The sequence below is a fragment of the Schistocerca gregaria genome, chromosome 2 (assembly GCF_023897955.1).
Source record: "Schistocerca gregaria isolate iqSchGreg1 chromosome 2, iqSchGreg1.2, whole genome shotgun sequence".
NCBI classification, from domain to species: Eukaryota; Metazoa; Arthropoda; class Insecta; order Orthoptera; family Acrididae; genus Schistocerca; species Schistocerca gregaria.
Window position 1 is genome coordinate 1,054,776,299 of NC_064921.1, and position 18,111 is coordinate 1,054,794,409.

At 45.7% G+C, this 18,111-nt stretch overlaps 1 protein-coding gene across 2 annotated transcripts in view; it reads left to right on the forward strand.

Moving 5' to 3' along the window:
* LOC126335587 (cytochrome P450 9e2-like) overlaps nt 1–13,574 on the forward strand; it is a 59,804-nt gene extending 46,230 nt beyond the window's left edge. For both annotated transcript variants that reach the window (XM_049999024.1, XM_049999023.1), the window contains exons 7-8: nt 9,684–9,947; nt 11,403–13,574. In XM_049999024.1, the coding sequence (XP_049854981.1) occupies nt 9,684–9,947; nt 11,403–11,569 (431 nt within the window). In that variant the 3' untranslated portion in view covers nt 11,570–13,574. The remainder of the gene's footprint in view (nt 1–9,683; nt 9,948–11,402) is intronic.
* Nucleotides 13,575–18,111: the final 4,537 nt, after the last annotated feature.

Genomic DNA, 18,111 nt, shown 5'->3' on the forward strand with positions numbered 1-18,111 from the left:
ACTGCACATACGGTTCACGTCCACGCTGTCGCGGCATGCTATCAGGGTTAAAGACTGCGATGGAGCTCCGTATGCCACGGCAAACTGGCTGACACTGACGGCGGCGGTGCACAAATGCTGCGCAGCTAGTGCCATTCGACGGCCAATACCGCGGTTCCTGGTGTGTCCGCTGTGCCGTGCGTGTGATCATTGCTTGTACAGCCCTCTCGCAGTGTCCGGAGCAAGTATGGTGGGTCTGACACACCGGTGTCAATGTGTTCTTTTTTCCATTTCCAGGAGTGTATATTGGTGCTGTTTCGTGCTCTACGTACGTTACTGAAAGGAAGAAACATTGATTATATTTCTCCAAACTGTAATAACGGTTAAGGCAGCTACACAAGGGAGTCCCATATGATCAGTCTCCATTATAGGGTTTGACAGTCATCCACATGGATAGAAAGTGTGTTAAAGCGCTACTTCCCCAGGGCAAGAAAGTGGGTCGGCTACGATTTAAACTTCTTAAATAAACGATCCTGCGCTAACGAACCCAAAGTAGTCCACTTAGAATAATATTAGATAAAACAACATCATATTAGCTTCAAAACACATGAAACTAATTGTCACTGCCTCCAAGCAGTAAGTGAATCACACTCAAACCCCTGGCATTTAAAACAAGCAACTAAAATCACATTAAAGTCACATACAAGATTACTTCAAAGAAAGGCGTGAAACGATACATTAGAGTTACAACAAGTATATGTCCCTGATAGACGCAAACATTCAAGGCCCCGGAGGACGAACTCACTGAATGACCATCCATTGGTGCATCGATTGTGTGACACTCTGAGTGTGACACGCTCTCTGAAACAGGCTAAACACTAAGATTGAGAAATAATATATAGTAAGCCTCAAGGTTTCAACGGTAAACCAGAATATTGATGCCATCAGACACCAATACGTATTACTACAGTCAAAATGGCACGACAAGAGAAACTGTACTAAAAGTTTCGTGATTAAGAATCCGTAATCTGCCTCAGGTTCATCACACTAGCAACACAGAGAGCAGAAAATACGTCTCCAACGAATGTCGTAAGTACAACGAATTCACCTCATAACGGCAGTTGAGGTCTGTGTCCAAAAGTATCGGAAATGTAGATCGCCGACGAGGATGTGACAGCATAGGAGATAATATTCTTCTTCGCCGGCTTCGACACCGTCTCTTCGATGCTGACTTTCTGCAGCTACCTGCTGGCAGCTCACGAGGACGTCGCAACAATACGTATCAGCTGACGACCACCAAACTTCTTCGCTACGCAGTGCGTCCCAAAACACGCTCAATGGAGCCAGCGGCGACTCCGGTGCACGTTTCCATCGCGACAGTATTCGCCGCCAGTGTCACCTCTCGTGTCCACTACCGGTCACACGCTGTCACTGCCCCTCTCCCCGCCGGTCGATCGTGTGCGCCACCTCGCGACCCCACCACGAGTCCGAAAGGGTGGACGACCAGTAGGACGAAGGCCGACCTGGAGCGTCTTCAACGTATCTGCACACTGTTCCAGACCTCCTGTACAGAACTCTGGAGGTACAGTTTTGATAAGGAGCTCGCTTCAAGGCACCCATAAACTAAGAAAAGAGCCCTGTCGCCAATATCTGCTGTACTTATGACGTCACATATCAGTTTCGTCCGACCACAACAATGGCTACGAGAAACAGGTACGTTCGTAACTGGAGGGGTTTACTGTGGTGCTCCATGAAAGCACCGCACTCTCCACTTTGAAGAGGACATCTTTCGTCTTGTAGGAGGGAAACCAATGATGGGTACTTCAAACACTGTCCAACATGGAGGTATCTCGTCATTAAAATTGACATTCGTGAAAAACTAACTTTTCGTATAATGCAACACAAATTTTACACACACTATAGTCTTCCAGTGTTTGATAATGAGAGGATTTAGCCTCGTTCAACAAAATTTAAACAGTTTTGGTTTTAACTGTTTCTCTAGGCTGTGGGTAATTAATCCCAAGCTAATAAAACGAACATAATTAAGCTTAGCGTCTTCCACCACAAAGGCGTCGGATGATTAACGCCAAATATTCAACACATTAAACCGGTAACAAAGAAATCCGCCTCTGAGCCTGTTTCACGCACGGGAGTTGGAGCCCTCACAGAATCTGCTCCTGCTGGGCTGCCCTGATGTCACCAGCGGGCTGCTGCAGAGGCCGCGCGGTGCCGTGAGGCAGCGAATCTGGGAGGAGGAAAGCAGCAGAACCACGGGGAAAATGAAGTGCACGAATCTGGTTGTGGTGGCGGCGCTGCAAACCATCTGGACGTGCAATCCAGTACATGAAACAGGCAGTGCGCTCCTGGACCACGTCTCTCTCCCAGAGCCCACGGTCGCCGTTAACCTTGAAGAGAACCAGATCGGTCAGCGCAAAACGATACTCGAGGACCACTGGCGGCGCCAGACGCTGCAGTGGCGGAGCAGGGGTGCCAGCGTCCGATGCGGCGGCCATGCGGAGGTGCCGCCGCTGATGGCCCGACAAGCGACAGCAGGCGCAGAGAGTTCCGGCGCCTGTTTCTGAGTGTGGGTGGTGCGAAGCGTGAGCAGCGGTTGTTTGGAAGTGCGTACACAGCGTCCCGCTCCTCCACTGAGTGGGCGTGAAGCGGAGCGCTCCTTAGGTGGTCAAAGCCATTTCGTTCACAAAACTGTTCAAAATCAAAATGGCTCTAAGCGCTGTGGGACTCAAGATCTGAGGTCATCAGCCCCATAGACTTAGAACTACTTAAACCTAACTAACCTAAGGACATCACACACATCCATTCCCGAGGCGGGATTCGAACCTGCGACCGTAGCAGCAGCATCAGCGCGGTTCCGGACTGCATCGGCTGGAAACACTCGACCGCAACGGCCAGCACTGTTCGAAATCAAGTGAGAGAAGTGTGGAGTACTTCTGGCAAACCTTCTATGCAAAATATATAGGTCAAAGCTTGAATTGTGCTACGGGATGTGGTAGTAGCCAAAGGCACGGCAAATGGGAAATTGCTAAAAGAGTCTACCAGCATGAGCCAACGAGTGCTCCAAAATGGTCCTGCAAAGTCCATGTTCACTCGTTGCCACAGGTACTGAGTCTTACGCCAAGCTGCAAATGTCTGTGGCCGAGCGGATTGGTTTTCCGCGCATGCGGGACCCTGTGGTGTCATCTGTTCAGTATGGGCGTCCATGCCCTGCCAAGTTCAGTGCGTCGCGTTAACTGTTTGGTGCGAACAACTCCCTGTGTCCTTGGTGGAACAGTCGCAATACATCCTTTCGCAGCACGTAGAGAATAAGTACAAACGATGGTCCACTGTGCTTTTGAACTGTTATCACACCATTTTGAACTCAAAGGTTATGCCGACGTGCAAAATTTCGGCGCACAATTCTGTAGGAAGAAGTGTTCACTTGCAAAACTGCTAGCTTGCCACGGTCAAATTGCACTTAGTAACTCTCACTAAGCAAGACATTTTTGAGTTTCTGAAATGCTTCTTGGCATTCTTTGGTCCACACGGAAGATAGATTGTCGCGACGCAAGTGATGCAATGGGTCCGCGATCGGTACAGCATTCGGTATGAACCGAATATAGTATGTCATCTTGCCTAGTACTGACTGCAGTTCAGACACATTGCGAGGAACAGACAGGTCACGGATTGCAAGCAAGTGAGATTGGAGGGGGTGCACACCCTGACTGTTTATCACATGTGTGTGCGTGTGTGAATTCCTATGGGACCAGACTGCTGGGTTTATCGGTCCCTAGACTTACACACTACTTAAACTAACGTAAAGTAACTTATGCTAAGAACCACACACACACCCATGCCCGAGGGAGGACTCGAATCTCCGGCGGGAGGAGCCGCACAATCCGTGACATGGCGCCTCAAGCCGCGCGGAATCTCCGCCCCGATAGCTGACTGGTCAGCGCGACCGAATGCCGCGCCAAGGGGTCCGGGTTCGATTCCCGGCTGCGTCGGGGATTTTTCTCCGCTCACATACTGGGTGTTGTGTTGTCCTCGTCGTCGTGTTGTGCTGTCTTCAATCTCATCTCATTCCCCGAGGTGGCGACAGGAAGGGGATCCGGTCACCCCTCAAGTTAACCTCGCCAAATCAGACGATGACCATGCCGACTCTGCGAAAGTGCGGGACACAAGCACAAGGGGAGAGAGAGAGAGAGAGAGAGCGAGAGAGAGAGAGAGAGAGAGCGAGAGAGAGGGAGTTTGAACAAAATGGCACTTCTGCAGTCAGCTGTTGCAAGTAACACTGAAAAATGGCGGGTGCGAAAGCACTGCCGAATGGCAAACGCAAACACTTGAACACTCCTAAGTCTGAATTTACAACAAACACTTTCTGTGATTCTTCATCAAGTGGAATTTGCAAGTAGTCATAACACAAATCTATCTTATAAAAGTGACGCCTTCACCAAGCCTGTCCATGAGTACCTCAGGACGAGGTAATGCATAAGTGTCAATTTGTTTCTAGGTTGACTGTAGACTTGAAGTCAACACAAATGCGAATGCGACCAGAATTCTTAGGCAACCAAACTAGAGGACTTAACCACTGACTAGCTTGAATGGGAGCAATTACACCATAATCTTGCAATTCTTTCAATTTACTGGCTCCTTGTCTCTTAAAGCAATTGGAACGCGGATGGCCTGCAGAGACTTAGGCTGTGCATTGTCATTCAATGTAGGATGCGCTACAGTGACATTAGCTTTTCCCATCTCTTCTGAAACTAGTTGAGGAAGTTCTTTCAGCAAGCTAGTAACTCTGTCTTTTGGAGTGAAAGCAATCACTGAAAGTACATTGTCTTGTATGCTAAGGCCCAACAAATTAAAGGCATCTAAACAGAACATGTTCTCACTGTCTCTCGATTTCAACACAGTAACATTCGCCATCCTATTGTGAGATTTGTAAGTGGCAGGCAAACTACCCTGTCCAAGCACTGCGGTTTTCTGTCCCTTGTAAGCATTGCAGTGCTTTCTAGATTTCGAAAGGTGCGATGTGCCTTACTGCTTGTACGGTAATCAAAGATACTGAAGCACCTGTTTCTAGCTGAAAGGTCACACGACGCCAGCAATTCGTAATAGGACAAACAGTTTGTTAGAACGTCGTTGCACTGCAATAGGACGAGGAGGAGGCACAACATTAGTCTTACTTTTGTAGGAACCTGTTGTAGGTTTTGAAAACACAGCGTTGACTGCAAGATACACGAGCAAGTGTTTTTCTGGGAGCAGGTAAAATTGGCTTTTTGGTGCCGTTGCAAACAAATTGCTTTGACATGGTCTGTTTCTCCACACTTGTAGCATGTTGCGTTACGTGATGGACAATCCTGTCTTTTATGGCGAACAAGGGAAAGATTTCACTAAGTTCACAGGTCTGTTTACACGTCTACGTGGCTGCTCTCGCGGCTGTGTACTCGCTAGTTGTTGAGGCTGCTTGGGGCGGTCGCGAACAATGGGCGACTCGAACCGACAAATCGGGGCCTCGTCAGACTTATCGGCCGTAATGGCACCCGAATCCTAATGCTGTAAGATTTGCAATACCTGTGGAAGTGATGGATCAGAGTATTTTAAGACCTGTTCCCGTATTCTGCTATCTGGGACACTGAATGTTATTGCATCACGGATCATTATACCACCGTAAAAGTTGCCTCAACGGCACTTAAGCCGGCCGCGGTGGTTTCGCGGTTCTAGGCGCTCCGTCCGGAACCGCGCGACTGCTACGGTCGCAGGTTCGAATCCTGCCTCGGGCATGGATGTGTGTGATGTCCTTAGGTTAGTTAGGTTTAAGCAGTTCTAAGTTCTAGGCGACTGATGACCACAGATGTTAAGTCGCATAGTGCTCAGAGACATTTGAACCATTTTTTGAACTGCACTTAAATTTACGCTTCCTAGTCATGCTCGTTAACTCTGAGTACCACTAGCAGTACGCCTGTTCCGCATTTATCTGCAAGCGAAAGAAGTGATGTCTAGCTGCAGCTGCCTGGACTTTCTGGTCGTAGTATTGAGTTAATGCAGCGAGTAACAGCTGAGTTCGTGTGGAGGCACGGTTGGGAACAGTTTTTGTACTAGTCTGAACACTGGGGATCCCACAACCGAAAGGGAGTATTGTAACTTTACAGTACCCTGAACACACACGACGAACATGAGACTGCGCTTGGAAATGAGTCAGGTATTCAATCCATTCCCCTTCTGATTGCTTAAACAGCCAGAACGCTGGTATGCTGGTCGGAGAGATTGGTGGGCTGGTTGGTTGGTCAGCTGTGGTTGTGCGGCCGACGCAGCTTGTGCAGCCTGTAGTTGTACCGTCGCCAGTGACGTAGTAATTTGTCCGTTCCAAAAATGAACAACTTGTGTTAGCTCCATCACATTGGCCGTCTGCGGCTGGCGCGTGGAGGCAGAGGGTGGAGGGGGTAGGGAATTCATGGTTTACACAAATACGTTGAAGCTAATAAAGCAAGCAAAGCCTCTCAAAAGGTAAATTTGATTAGTTCTGCGGCTCCCCTTCTAGAATACAAGTAAGAACGCAACAAAAAATGAGCAACAGAAATACATGAATACGATCACCCCTGCAAGCTAAACCACAAGGAAAGTAAGCAAACTCTTCGGCCAAGTTGATTAATTTCGATCTCTACTGAATTATCCTCGTCGCCACTGTAGAGTCCTCGTCGCCAGTGTAGTATCCCATCCTCGTCGCCACTGTAGAGTATTTACCGCAGGAACCAAGGGAGAGGACGTTGTTGTGTGTGGCCGGTATCCTCTTTCTACAACACTGATGCATGTGTGGATTAATACGTTTCTTTATTTACATGACACTGATAGTGAACACGAATGGAGTCCATGTTCGTGCTACAAGCTCATCAGTAACAGTCCTCTCGCAGACAATATCGGTAATCTTGATGTCACACTAATCTGTTCCGCTATGGACTGTCGTAGCCTGTTAAGAAGCAAGGCCGCTCTGCGAGTGAATGCCAAGTGCCAGACTAGGCCTCTGGTCAGTGGAGCGGCCTAGGTTCTTGCTGTCGAAACGGCGTCGGCGGCACGTTTCTTGTCGGTGTGTCTCTGGCTTCTCTCGTGACAGCTCCCCTTGAGCCTGTGCCTACCACCGATCTTCGTGCCACAGGTTTGATGTGGAATTCCAGTTGGGATCGCAATAGAGATACTGTGTCGAGTCGACAGGAAGAAGTTCCCATGCACAAAATTAAATTTTTATAAAACATCTTAATGAATACTTTTTGTACTGTTGCTAGTAAGTCTGCAATCTTTTTTGCTTTTCCCTAGCGTTTATCGTGTCTAGTGCGAGGTTCGCTTCTCCACGATTTGGTAAATTTGATCTTTGTATTCAACTCTGAGGCCCAGTCCGTTTCCTGACGCCACAGTCATCAAGGAAACATAAGGCACGAAAGTTGTGTTCGCTACCTGCCTGCGAATCGCGTGAACTTTGATGTTTGTGTCATTGTGCTTTAACTGTTTGCATATCGTATTCACTAGAGAGCGTGCACTCCCGTTAAACTTAAAATTAGTTAACGTCTCCTTATAGGGGTAATGCAGGAGTAGGTTTATTCAGAAGGATGTAGGTTGCAGTAGGTACTGGGAGATGAAGCAGCTTGCACAGGATAGAGTAGCATGGAGAGCTGCACAAACTAGTCTCAGGACTGAAGACAACAACAACAACAACGTCTCCTTGCAGAAGGTCCCTCGTAACGAAGGAAATGCATATTTTACTGCAACAAACATACTATAAATCGTGGAGCAGCCGGAGCGACTTGAACTCTTCAGTAGTCCAGCTTAGATACTTGCCAGTGCCTTCCGTGGATTACGGGGAGCAGTCTCAGCCCCGAAAGCAGTATCCCAACCTGACTTCGTAGCTGCCTCTCTCTTCACGGTGCAGAAAACAACAGACGTGATGCCACGCAAGCTAACCTCTCCCTTTGGTTGTTCTTTGGTTATATTATACTGGACTTATTTCCCTACAGAAAATGTCTTTGGAAATAGCTATTACAAAACTCTTACAACATTTACTATTCATCATCCCTATACATACTCTTGTACACAGTTTTACATTAATAAATTCATAAAGGTTACAAGATAGATACACTGTGTGATCAAAAGTACCCGGACACGACCATAAACATACGTTTTTCATACTAGGTGCATGGTGCTGCCACCCACTGCCATGTACTCCATATCAGCAACCTCAGTAGTCCTTAGACATCGTGAGAGAGCAGAATGGGGCGCTCCGTGGAACTCACGGACTTCGAACGTGGTCAGGTGATCGGGTGTCACTTGTGTCATACGCTTGTACGAGAGATTTCCACACTACTAAAAATCCCGAGGTCCACTGTTTCCAGTATGATAGTGAAGTGGAAGCGTGAAGGGACACGTACAGCACACGAGCGTACAGCCCAACCTCGTCTGCTGACTGACAGAAACCGGCGACAGTTGAAGAGGATCGTAATGTGTGATAGACAGACATCTATCCAGACCATCACACCAAACTGCATCAGGATCCACTGCAAGTACTACGACAGTTAGGCGGAATGTGAGAAAACTTGGATTTCATAGTCGAGAGGCTGCTAATAAGCCACGCATCACGATGGTAAATACCAACCGACGCCTCGCTTGGTGTAAGGAACGTAAACATTGGACATCTGAATAGTGGAAAAGCGTTGTGTGGAGTGAAGAATATGGTACACAATGTGGCGATCCGATGGCAGGGTGTGGGTATGACGAATGTCCGGTGAACGTCATCTGCCGGCGTGTGCTCTGCCAACAGTTAAATTCGGAGGCGGTGGTTTTATGGTGTGGCCGTGGTTTTCATGCAGAGCGCTTTTTGTTTTGCGTGGAACTATCACACCACAGGCCTACATTGATGTTTTAAGCAGCTTCTTACTTCCCACTGCTGAAGAGCAATTTCGGGGATGGCGATTGCATCTTTCAACACGATCGAGCACCTGTTCATAATGCACGACTTGTGGCGGAGTGGTTACACGACAATAACATCCCTGTAATGGACTGGTCTATACAGAGTCCTGACCCGAATCCTATAGAACACCTTTGTGATGTTTTGGAATGTCGACTTCGTGCCAGACCTCACCAACCAACATCGACACCTCTCCTCAGTGCAGCACTTCACTAAGAATGGGCTGCCATTCCCCAAGAAACCTTCCAGGACCTGATTGAACGTATGCCCATGAGAGGCTAAGACTGGGCCTACACCATATTCAGTTCCAGTACTAGCGACGAAGGACGCCACGAACTTGTAAGTCATTTTTCAGCCAGGTGTCCGGATACTTTTGATCACAAAGTGTATATATTTGTCACTATTTGAAAATGTTTATCTCACTGACATCCAATCGCAGACGTCTGTCCTCCGCGACCGACGTCACTGACAGGTTGGTACTGTGAGCCGATTTCTGAAGGGTACGTGGCTAGCTCAGTCGCACTATACTCCCAGAGAGTGTGTGTCTACATCCAAGTCCTGCGCCAGCCACAGTGTTAAGCATTCACGTATATCCGAAGGTCTGAATACTAGCCGCTACAGTGAGATACCCAAAGTGAAAAAAAACACAAATATCTCAGCTAGTGTCCTGTCGTCAGTGGTTTATTCTTTTCGTTTCAGATCGCTAATTGCCAGTTGGACCACTCAACCTTCGCTCTTCTGCTGTTCACAGAGACCCTGCGCATGTACCCGCCGCTCTCTGCTTTGGACCGACAGTGTGTGCGGCCCTACCGACTGCCGGCGACTGAGACCTGCCCGGGGATCGACCTCCGACCTGGAGACGTCGTATGGCTACCCATCCGCGCCATTCATTTCGACCCGAAATACTATACGGAACCGGAGCGTTTCGACCCGGAACGCTTCAGCCCGGAGAACAAACACCTCATCAAACCTTTCACGTACTGCCCTTTTGGATCTGGACCTCGCATCTGCATTGGTAAGTGTTTATCCACATTTTCTCGTGTCATGTTGCTTTTCTGTTCTGTTCTTTTGACAAGAAAGAACTCCGTTGTTCATTATATAAACAACTACTGTGGTAGGCAAAATTTAAAGAAGGAAGTAACTTTCGCTTGATGTGTCAGTTCCAATTCACGTAGCAAATCACTCCGTAGTCATGATGGGCCTCTGGATATTAAAAAGGGTGGGATATGGGTGTGTGACCACCACGGGCGGGAATGCATGCCTTAAAAGATGCTTTCATGCTGGCCACAAGCTTGATGAGGAGTTCATGTGGTGGGGCGCTGCACTCCACCAGCTGGGTGGTTGGCATCAAAGCATCAAATACGTGCTCGATTGGATTTAGGTCGGTGGGATGACCAGGCCATTCCATTCGATGAATAGCCTCTCATTGCAAGAGTTCCACCATCTGCACTGTTGTCGTGCACTGTCATCCATAACAATGAAGTCATGGCCGAATGAACCCTCTCACAACGGAAATTAGGACAGTGTGAATGACGTTGACCTCTCACCGTATCATTTCAAAGATCTGGAGGTCGGCGCGCCCATGCAACTTTGTACTTTCCCCTCACTACAGCCCTTGTACGGCCGAAACGATCATGGCCGGCAATGTTTCGCGTACGCTGACATCCTCAAGCGACGAGAGACGCAACGCACAATGCACCGAAGAACTTCTTTAAAAAATCACCTATAAGAAATAGGCACATTACCAGCATGAATAACGAACCTTTTCCCCTTTTTCCACATCTGAAAGTCTTGATTCAACCGTCTCTCCCCAGCTATCCTCACCGTGTATTCTGGCTCGTAGTTCAACAGCGACTTGGACTTCTAGTTGCGCAAAATCGTGTAGGACGTTACTGTTTTTCGTTCCAGTATTTCATTATCTCCTCAATCAAACTGAATATTTTTAGTCCTTGTCTAACGTCTTCATTTCTATTTCAACCTTTTTATGTATATTTCGGCACTATTCTAAGGAATGGGATCCCTATGCTCTTGAAAAAATCCTGTTATGTTGTTCTTTAGTTTTCTCTACACATGGGTGCTAACAGCTTCGATGATGCGGACCATAAAGCAAATTCATCGATGCAGTAACATACAATTTTAGGTCTTCCAATAACATAAAATTTCTCATTTCCCACCTAATCTTTAAGGAGATTTTTCATCTTACATTCAAGCCCACTTTACTTTACCAGTTACATCATTTCGTTAAGCAAATTTGAAATTAGGTCAAGAACCATTCTTTTTCTGTCAGCGTAGTTTCAAATGCAACAAACAAAAACAGAACTGCACTTTACCAGTTACATCATTTCATTAAGCAAGTTCGATATTAGTTCAAGAACGATTCATTTTCTGTCAGTGGAGCTTCAAATGCAACAAAGAAGAGAAAAAGGGTAAACTGGTGACGACATTTCGAATGGAAGTTCTGTTGTTCCAGGCCAGAGGTTCGCGATGATGGAGATGAAGGTGCTGTTGGTGCACTTCCTCTCCCGATTCAGTTTCCAGTTGGTCTCCAAGACGCCGGTGCCCCTCGAGATCAAACCTGACAGCATCTTCCTCGCTATCAAGGGCGGTTCCTGGCTCGGAGTTCGACGCAGATCCTGAACTGTTTCTACAGCGCTGGAGGAACTACCAACAAGAGACGTGCCATCTTCGAGAAGTTGTGGTGCAACTGAAAGACAAATTTGTCGGGGAAGTCAATAACAGAAATGTATTATGATGTACTACAGCGAAGACGAAATTAAGCGCTTCCGCTCCTTCGTACTTTTAGTATGAATTAATGAGTATTGCAGCCTTAAATAACACTACACAGTGTTTTCGAAAATGTTGAGATGTGTCTAATTGTAGGTTGTTCGTACTGCTCCACTGACGTCAATGGCACTCTATACGTCCTCTAAAAATAGTAATCGACTGGGAAATGAAGCGCATACTTCTTTAGAAGACGGCGGTTGACATTTGTGACTTGTTTAGTGGTGGCACTTACGGACATCAGGAAGATGGTTAGGTTTTTTGCAGACACAGATAGCAGTAAGTGGCACGGGATGCACGAGATTCGTAGGATGATACTCAATACCGAACTACCTAAATTTTAATAGCGATGTTACTATAGCTTATTTTCGTTCTCGCACAACTATCGAACAATTTAAAGGCTGTGGTCTTGATGTCCTGCAACATCTTGATATATTAGCCAAGAGGGTGGTGGTATTCTGTCTAAGACGATTGTTATCTTGTGTACAATTTTGTTGGTTCAGGTGAGATACTGTAAAGTATATGGATAATACCTTACCGGTACGTTATCCGTGACTTAAGCAGCCAGTTACATTTTACCGCTCATTATCTTTACCCTAATAGTCACAGAAACGGCTTTCTCGTCTTTTTTGTGATACACGTCAAATAGGTGTTCTAGGAGTTTTAACATTTTTCTGCTTGAGGATCCGTTAGGGGATATAGTATAGCGTTAGACGCTTGTTCTAAAGCTGCGTTTCCACTTTGACCTAAAACAAAAGCTGACGTAGTCAAGGAGACTTCTCGCTTGACGTAGGCACCGCGAGGAAAACATGTGATGGTTCAAAATAAAGTATTAAGATGAAGTTACTGCTTCTGGTCGACAAACAGAAACACTGCTGTGTCATGCTACGTGGAGAGATACGCTGCGTCATTTATCTACGGAAACCAGTCCTCGCCACTGCGTCCAGCCTTATAAATAGCGATTTGTTTCACTGTGTTATCGCATCGTACTTTAACACCGGAAACAAATGCTACACACAAAACACAGGACGAGGCATCGCAGCAAGGCTAAAACAGAATCCAGGACGTTGGCTTTGGGCAGCATCCTTGCAAGCTCTTTTACCGAGAAGAAAATACTGCACTGTCGCTTTATGTAGTCGGTTCTTTATTTTCAACTTCGGTAATGAATTAAAATTTACAGCATGTATATTTCATACCTATGTTAAAATCACGCAACAATTATAAAGTCTGCATTCAATTATCGCTCCATGTAAATCATTCACACCAGATTATATGTTGCTAATTCTTCACCTTGCCTTCAATGTGGCATTTGCGTCTCTTCATATAATTCCTGTAATGTAAGGCCCCAGAATTGCTTGAAAAGGTTACCTTGCTTAAGACAATAACAATGTTACTTTAGACAGTTAAGAACAAGTTATATTGGAATTTTTCCAGCTCTGAATAAACTTGGCCAGTAGTTCAATTACACTCACTAAAACGTTTTCGAGATTAGTTAATTATCATTGCCTCAAAGAGACAAAGAGGATGTTGTTGCGCAGCTGTCCTGCTGCTTGTTTACTTCAGAACATGATCTCCGATACATCTATTGTGATGTTACTTTCAGATCTCTTGAATGTATCTACTTGCTTCAAGTGCTTTGTTGAAAGCAGACCATACTAATGAGTTAAATCACTGTTGGCATACATTCCAACAGACTCATCCTGCAAGTCATCAGTAAGTGAAGATAATTAACACTATTTGCCCGTAAGTGGAACTTTTGCAACCTATGAACAGTCATATTTTTTCTATGATTTAAAGTTATACTGATGAATTATTTGTTGTACACTATATTTTTAATAAAATGTTTTTGTAATTTGTTGAACATCGATCTTCTGAACACCCCTTTACTATTCGTTTCAGTTCTACAATATGTTTGCTCTGGGAAGGTTACTTCTCCAAGGCTTGATATTAAGATTTCCACTATATTATGGAGCTCCGTTTTTCATAACTCAATGGGTGCAGAACATGTTCTGTTTATACTGAATTATGGAAGCATTACTTTCAAGATGAAGATGTTTCTGTAGCAACTTTCTGATTCGCAGAAGGGAATTCGTCGTATTCTGTAGTGAACCCCTGCACATCAATGTGAGAAAGTACGCAGCTTTAGCCAGGACCTAGAAATGAGTAATAAGTAATACGCATACTGTGAAAGCTGCTGTGGGATTCCAACATTCGTCATCGCCTAACAAGCTGGAGAGTTGAATCCAAGCACTTCCAGACAGATGAGTGTCGAAGTGCGAAGCGCCTGCCTTTATTGTGGACGCTTTAAATTTCGGAGACAGATATTTGTTCTTAATTGGATCGAAGTGTGCTAAGTGTATGGAGTTGACTGCGTGACACAGTCGTACATTATCCCCAAATAAACTACCATATAGTTGTTATACATGCAATTTATTCATTACATTTTTGGTTAACAACAACGCTTTGTAGTCTAAAGGTTGCAGTTCTGCCAACCTGTTGGTCATTCAGATACCTATTTACATCAAGGACATTTATCTGAAATCTTATTTTTGTTTTAATATCTTAAAGGTGAAAAAAAAGGTATTTACGGTGACCAGAAAATTTAGATCATCATAAGGAAGAGAAAGAACAGTCTACAACAGTCTACTAACATATTATTTATACTTTCAGTGTAGCTTATTGGAGTGAAAGAAGAGACATACAACAAGATGTGAAGACCACAGTACGTTACTGGGTAAGGCCCTATTGGAGGTGGTTATCTTTCCACCTTCGGAAGACTTGTCCTTTAAATAATTCGGGAAGTTACATTTTAACGTGGACTTCGGGACACGCCGCATCTTGTCATTATTCACATATGTAAGTCGTAACCGTAAGTGAAAGAAGCGATAAGCGACTGGAAAGAAATCCCATGACTTGCTGAGGTTTTTAAAAGTGAACCTCTGGATTTTTTATAATCGTCTGCAAAAGTCGAATAAAAATGCTCCAAACACTAAAGAGTATGCTGTTAAGCATTTTATGGTAGGGGAGGAGGGGCGAGGGGAGAAATCACCACTTACTTTACCATAGACACATTACAGTTGGCTTAGTCTTGCCAATGAAGATCTCATCTTGTCAAGAGATCGAAATGGACGTCGTTCCATGACAGATACTAGACATGGCTTTGCATGTCAGCAAACGATGAGTCTGGCTGTGAAGACACCGACAAGGAGGGAGCCACTGAATAAATGAAGAACTTCCGGCCGAGCAGTAACCCACCTCCGTACAGATGGAGGGTAAATGTTGTATTGAGATGTACAGGGGGTAGCCAAAAATATGGGAACACCAAGAACACAAGACATTACAGTGCCTAATAACGTGTAGGAAAACCGTTGCCATTCAGAATAGCCTCCAGTGGTCTCGGATTGGATGAAACAGGACATGAATGATTTTCTCTCCCAGGTATTCCATAAAAGTTCAGTGATCTGGTGACTGTAGAGGCCAGAGGCGCATCCCGGTGTTCACGAAACTGGTCCTGTCGATGACAACTGTGCGAGCAGGTACCTTGTCGTCTTGTAACAAAGCACACCATTAGACAAAAACCCTGCACCTGATCAGCCAAACCTGTCACGTAAGTCTCGACAGTACTGAGACCTTGTTGACCAGCCACGGGGCTAATCGAATACCACGATGTGATTGCCTGAATCATCACCGAACCCCTGCCGTGCTTTACTCCACCGACATAAACTCGACCACAAATTGGGAACTGTTTAATACTGGACTCATCCAACCAAATGACCTTCCAGGTTTAATAACTTCAGTACTAAGTTTTCCTGTCATGGGCATTTTCATGACTGATGCGTGGTTTTGCATTTGCAGCTCGTCCTGCAATTCGCAGCTCATGGAGCTCCCTTCGTGCTGTGTTGATGCTGACAGGGTTCGCGAATATGACGTTCAGTTCTGAAGTGACTTTTACTACAACCGTTCTCTTCATTTACCGACTCGGTCCTCTTCAGCAACCGTCTGTCGGGATGACGCTACTCACTGCACCGCACTGTACACAATCATCCTGATCGTTATCCTCGTTTTATCTGCTTTTCTTCTTTCTGGACTTCTTGGTGACCAACTGTGCTGCATACTCTGCTTCGTCAATGCGAACCTTGTCCATCCGTTCAAGTTCTCTGATGCCGTTTGCTCCAGAACTAATTCCCATATGCTGTAGCACTTTCACCCTACCAATGTTGCCATTTCTAAAAGCAATAACCCATTACTCATCCCCACGTTAGTGTCTTCATTCCAACAAAAACTTTTTTATTAAGCGAGTCCATATAAGATTATTGAACGACTCACTGGGATTTTGAGTGTGACCATGCAGACACTTCTTCAGTAATTCAGGATTTGACAGGTCTCTGTAAATAGGTTTTATCATATCCGTGACTGCTCCTGGGATGGAATGTTTGTGGCTGTACGAACTGTTTGAGTGCTGGCATTGCGGTAATTGCACTATGAATCAGGACGAGGAGGGCAAAGGTAGTGTACAGGTTTTTCATCGGTTGACAGTCTGTGGAACAAGGTAGCCCGTACTGCCTGCTTCACTTTCAACAAATCCTCAGTATTATTTCTAATGGCCATCCCATAATACTGTTCTGGTTGATCAATCATTTTGTCTGTTAGGCTGCGAAGAGCTCCCTGTCCTGGAACGTTGTAGAGAGCCACAGCGGTGTTACTCCCGGCGCCACGGTGTGAGGGTCCATCGGGTGTGACTCCAGGTCACGGGTGACAGTGACTGACGGAACTGTGGCGGCGCAGTGGTATGTCACGGATATTCTGCGACCTCCCGTGTTACCTCTAATTTGGAAGTATCGTGGTACCGCCTTTCAATAGGAGAATGCTCATCGAAAACTTGCACGTCTATCGATGTACCGTTGAACGTGGCTAATAAGATGCCTAGATCTGTCCCGGACAGTGTATGTACGGAGCTAGGCCGAACGTCAACTCTACATCTACATCTACATTTATACTCCGCAAGCCACTGTCACTACCTCCCTTTCCTGTTCCAGTCGCGTACGGTTCGCGGGAAGAACGACTGCCGGAAAGCCTCCGTGCGCGCTCGAATCTCTCTAATTTTACATTCGAGATCTCCTTGGGAGGTATAAGAAGGGAGAAGCAATATATTCGATACCTCATCCAGAAACGCACCCTCTCGAAACCTGGACAGCAAGCTACACCGCGATGCAGAGCACCTCTCTTGCACAGTCTGCCACTTGAGTTTGCTAAACATTTCCGTAACGCTATCACGCTTACCAAGTAACCCTGTGACGAAACGCGCCACTCTTCTTTGGATCTTCTCTATCTCCTCCGTCAACCCGATCTGGTACGGATCCCACACTGATCAGTAATACTCAAGTATAGGTCGAAAGAGTGTTTTGTAAGCCACCTCCTTTGTTGGTGGACTACATTTTCTAAGGACTCTCCCAGTGAATCTCAACCTGGCACCCGCCTTTCCAACAATTAATTTTATGTGATCATTCCACTTTAAATCGTTCCGTACGCATACTCCCAGATATTTTACAGAAGTAACTGCTACCAGTGTTTGTTCCGCTATCATATAATCATACAATAAATGATCCTTCTTTCTGTGTACCCGCAATACATTACATTTGTCTATGTTAAGGGTCAGTTTGCCACTCCCTGCACCAAGTGCCTATCCGCTGCAGATCTTCCTGCATTTCGCTACAATTTTCTAATGCTTTAACTTCTCTGTATACTATAGCAGCAGCCGCGAAAAGCCGCAAGGAACTTCCGACACTATCTATTAGCTCATTTATATATATTGTGAAAAGCAATGGTCCTATAACACTCCCCTGTGGCACGCCAAAGGTTACTTTAACCTCTGTAGATGTGTCTCCATTGAGAACAACATGCTGTGTTCTGTTTGCTAAAAACTCTTCAATCCAGCCACGCAGCTGGTCTGATATTATGTAGATTCTTATTTTGTTTATCAGGCGACAGTGCGGAACTGTGTCGAACGCCTTCCGGAAGTCAAGGAAAATGGCATCCACCTGGGAGCCTGTATCTAATATTTTCTAGGTCTCATGAACAGATGAAGAGAGTTGTGTCTCACACGATCGCTGTTTCCGGAATCCATATCGATTCCTACAGAGAAGATTCTGGGTTGCAAGAAATGAAATTATACTCGAACAAAAAAAAAAATTTCTAAATTCTGCAACAGATCGACGTCAGAAATATAGGCCTGTAGTTTTGGGCATCTGCTCGACATCCCTTGTTGAAAACTGGAACTACCTGTGGTCTTTTACAATCATTTGGAACCTTCTGTTCCTCTAGAGACTTGCGGTACACGGCTGTTTGAAGGGAGCAAGTTCTTTCGCGTACTCTGTGTAGAATCGAATTGGTATCCCGTT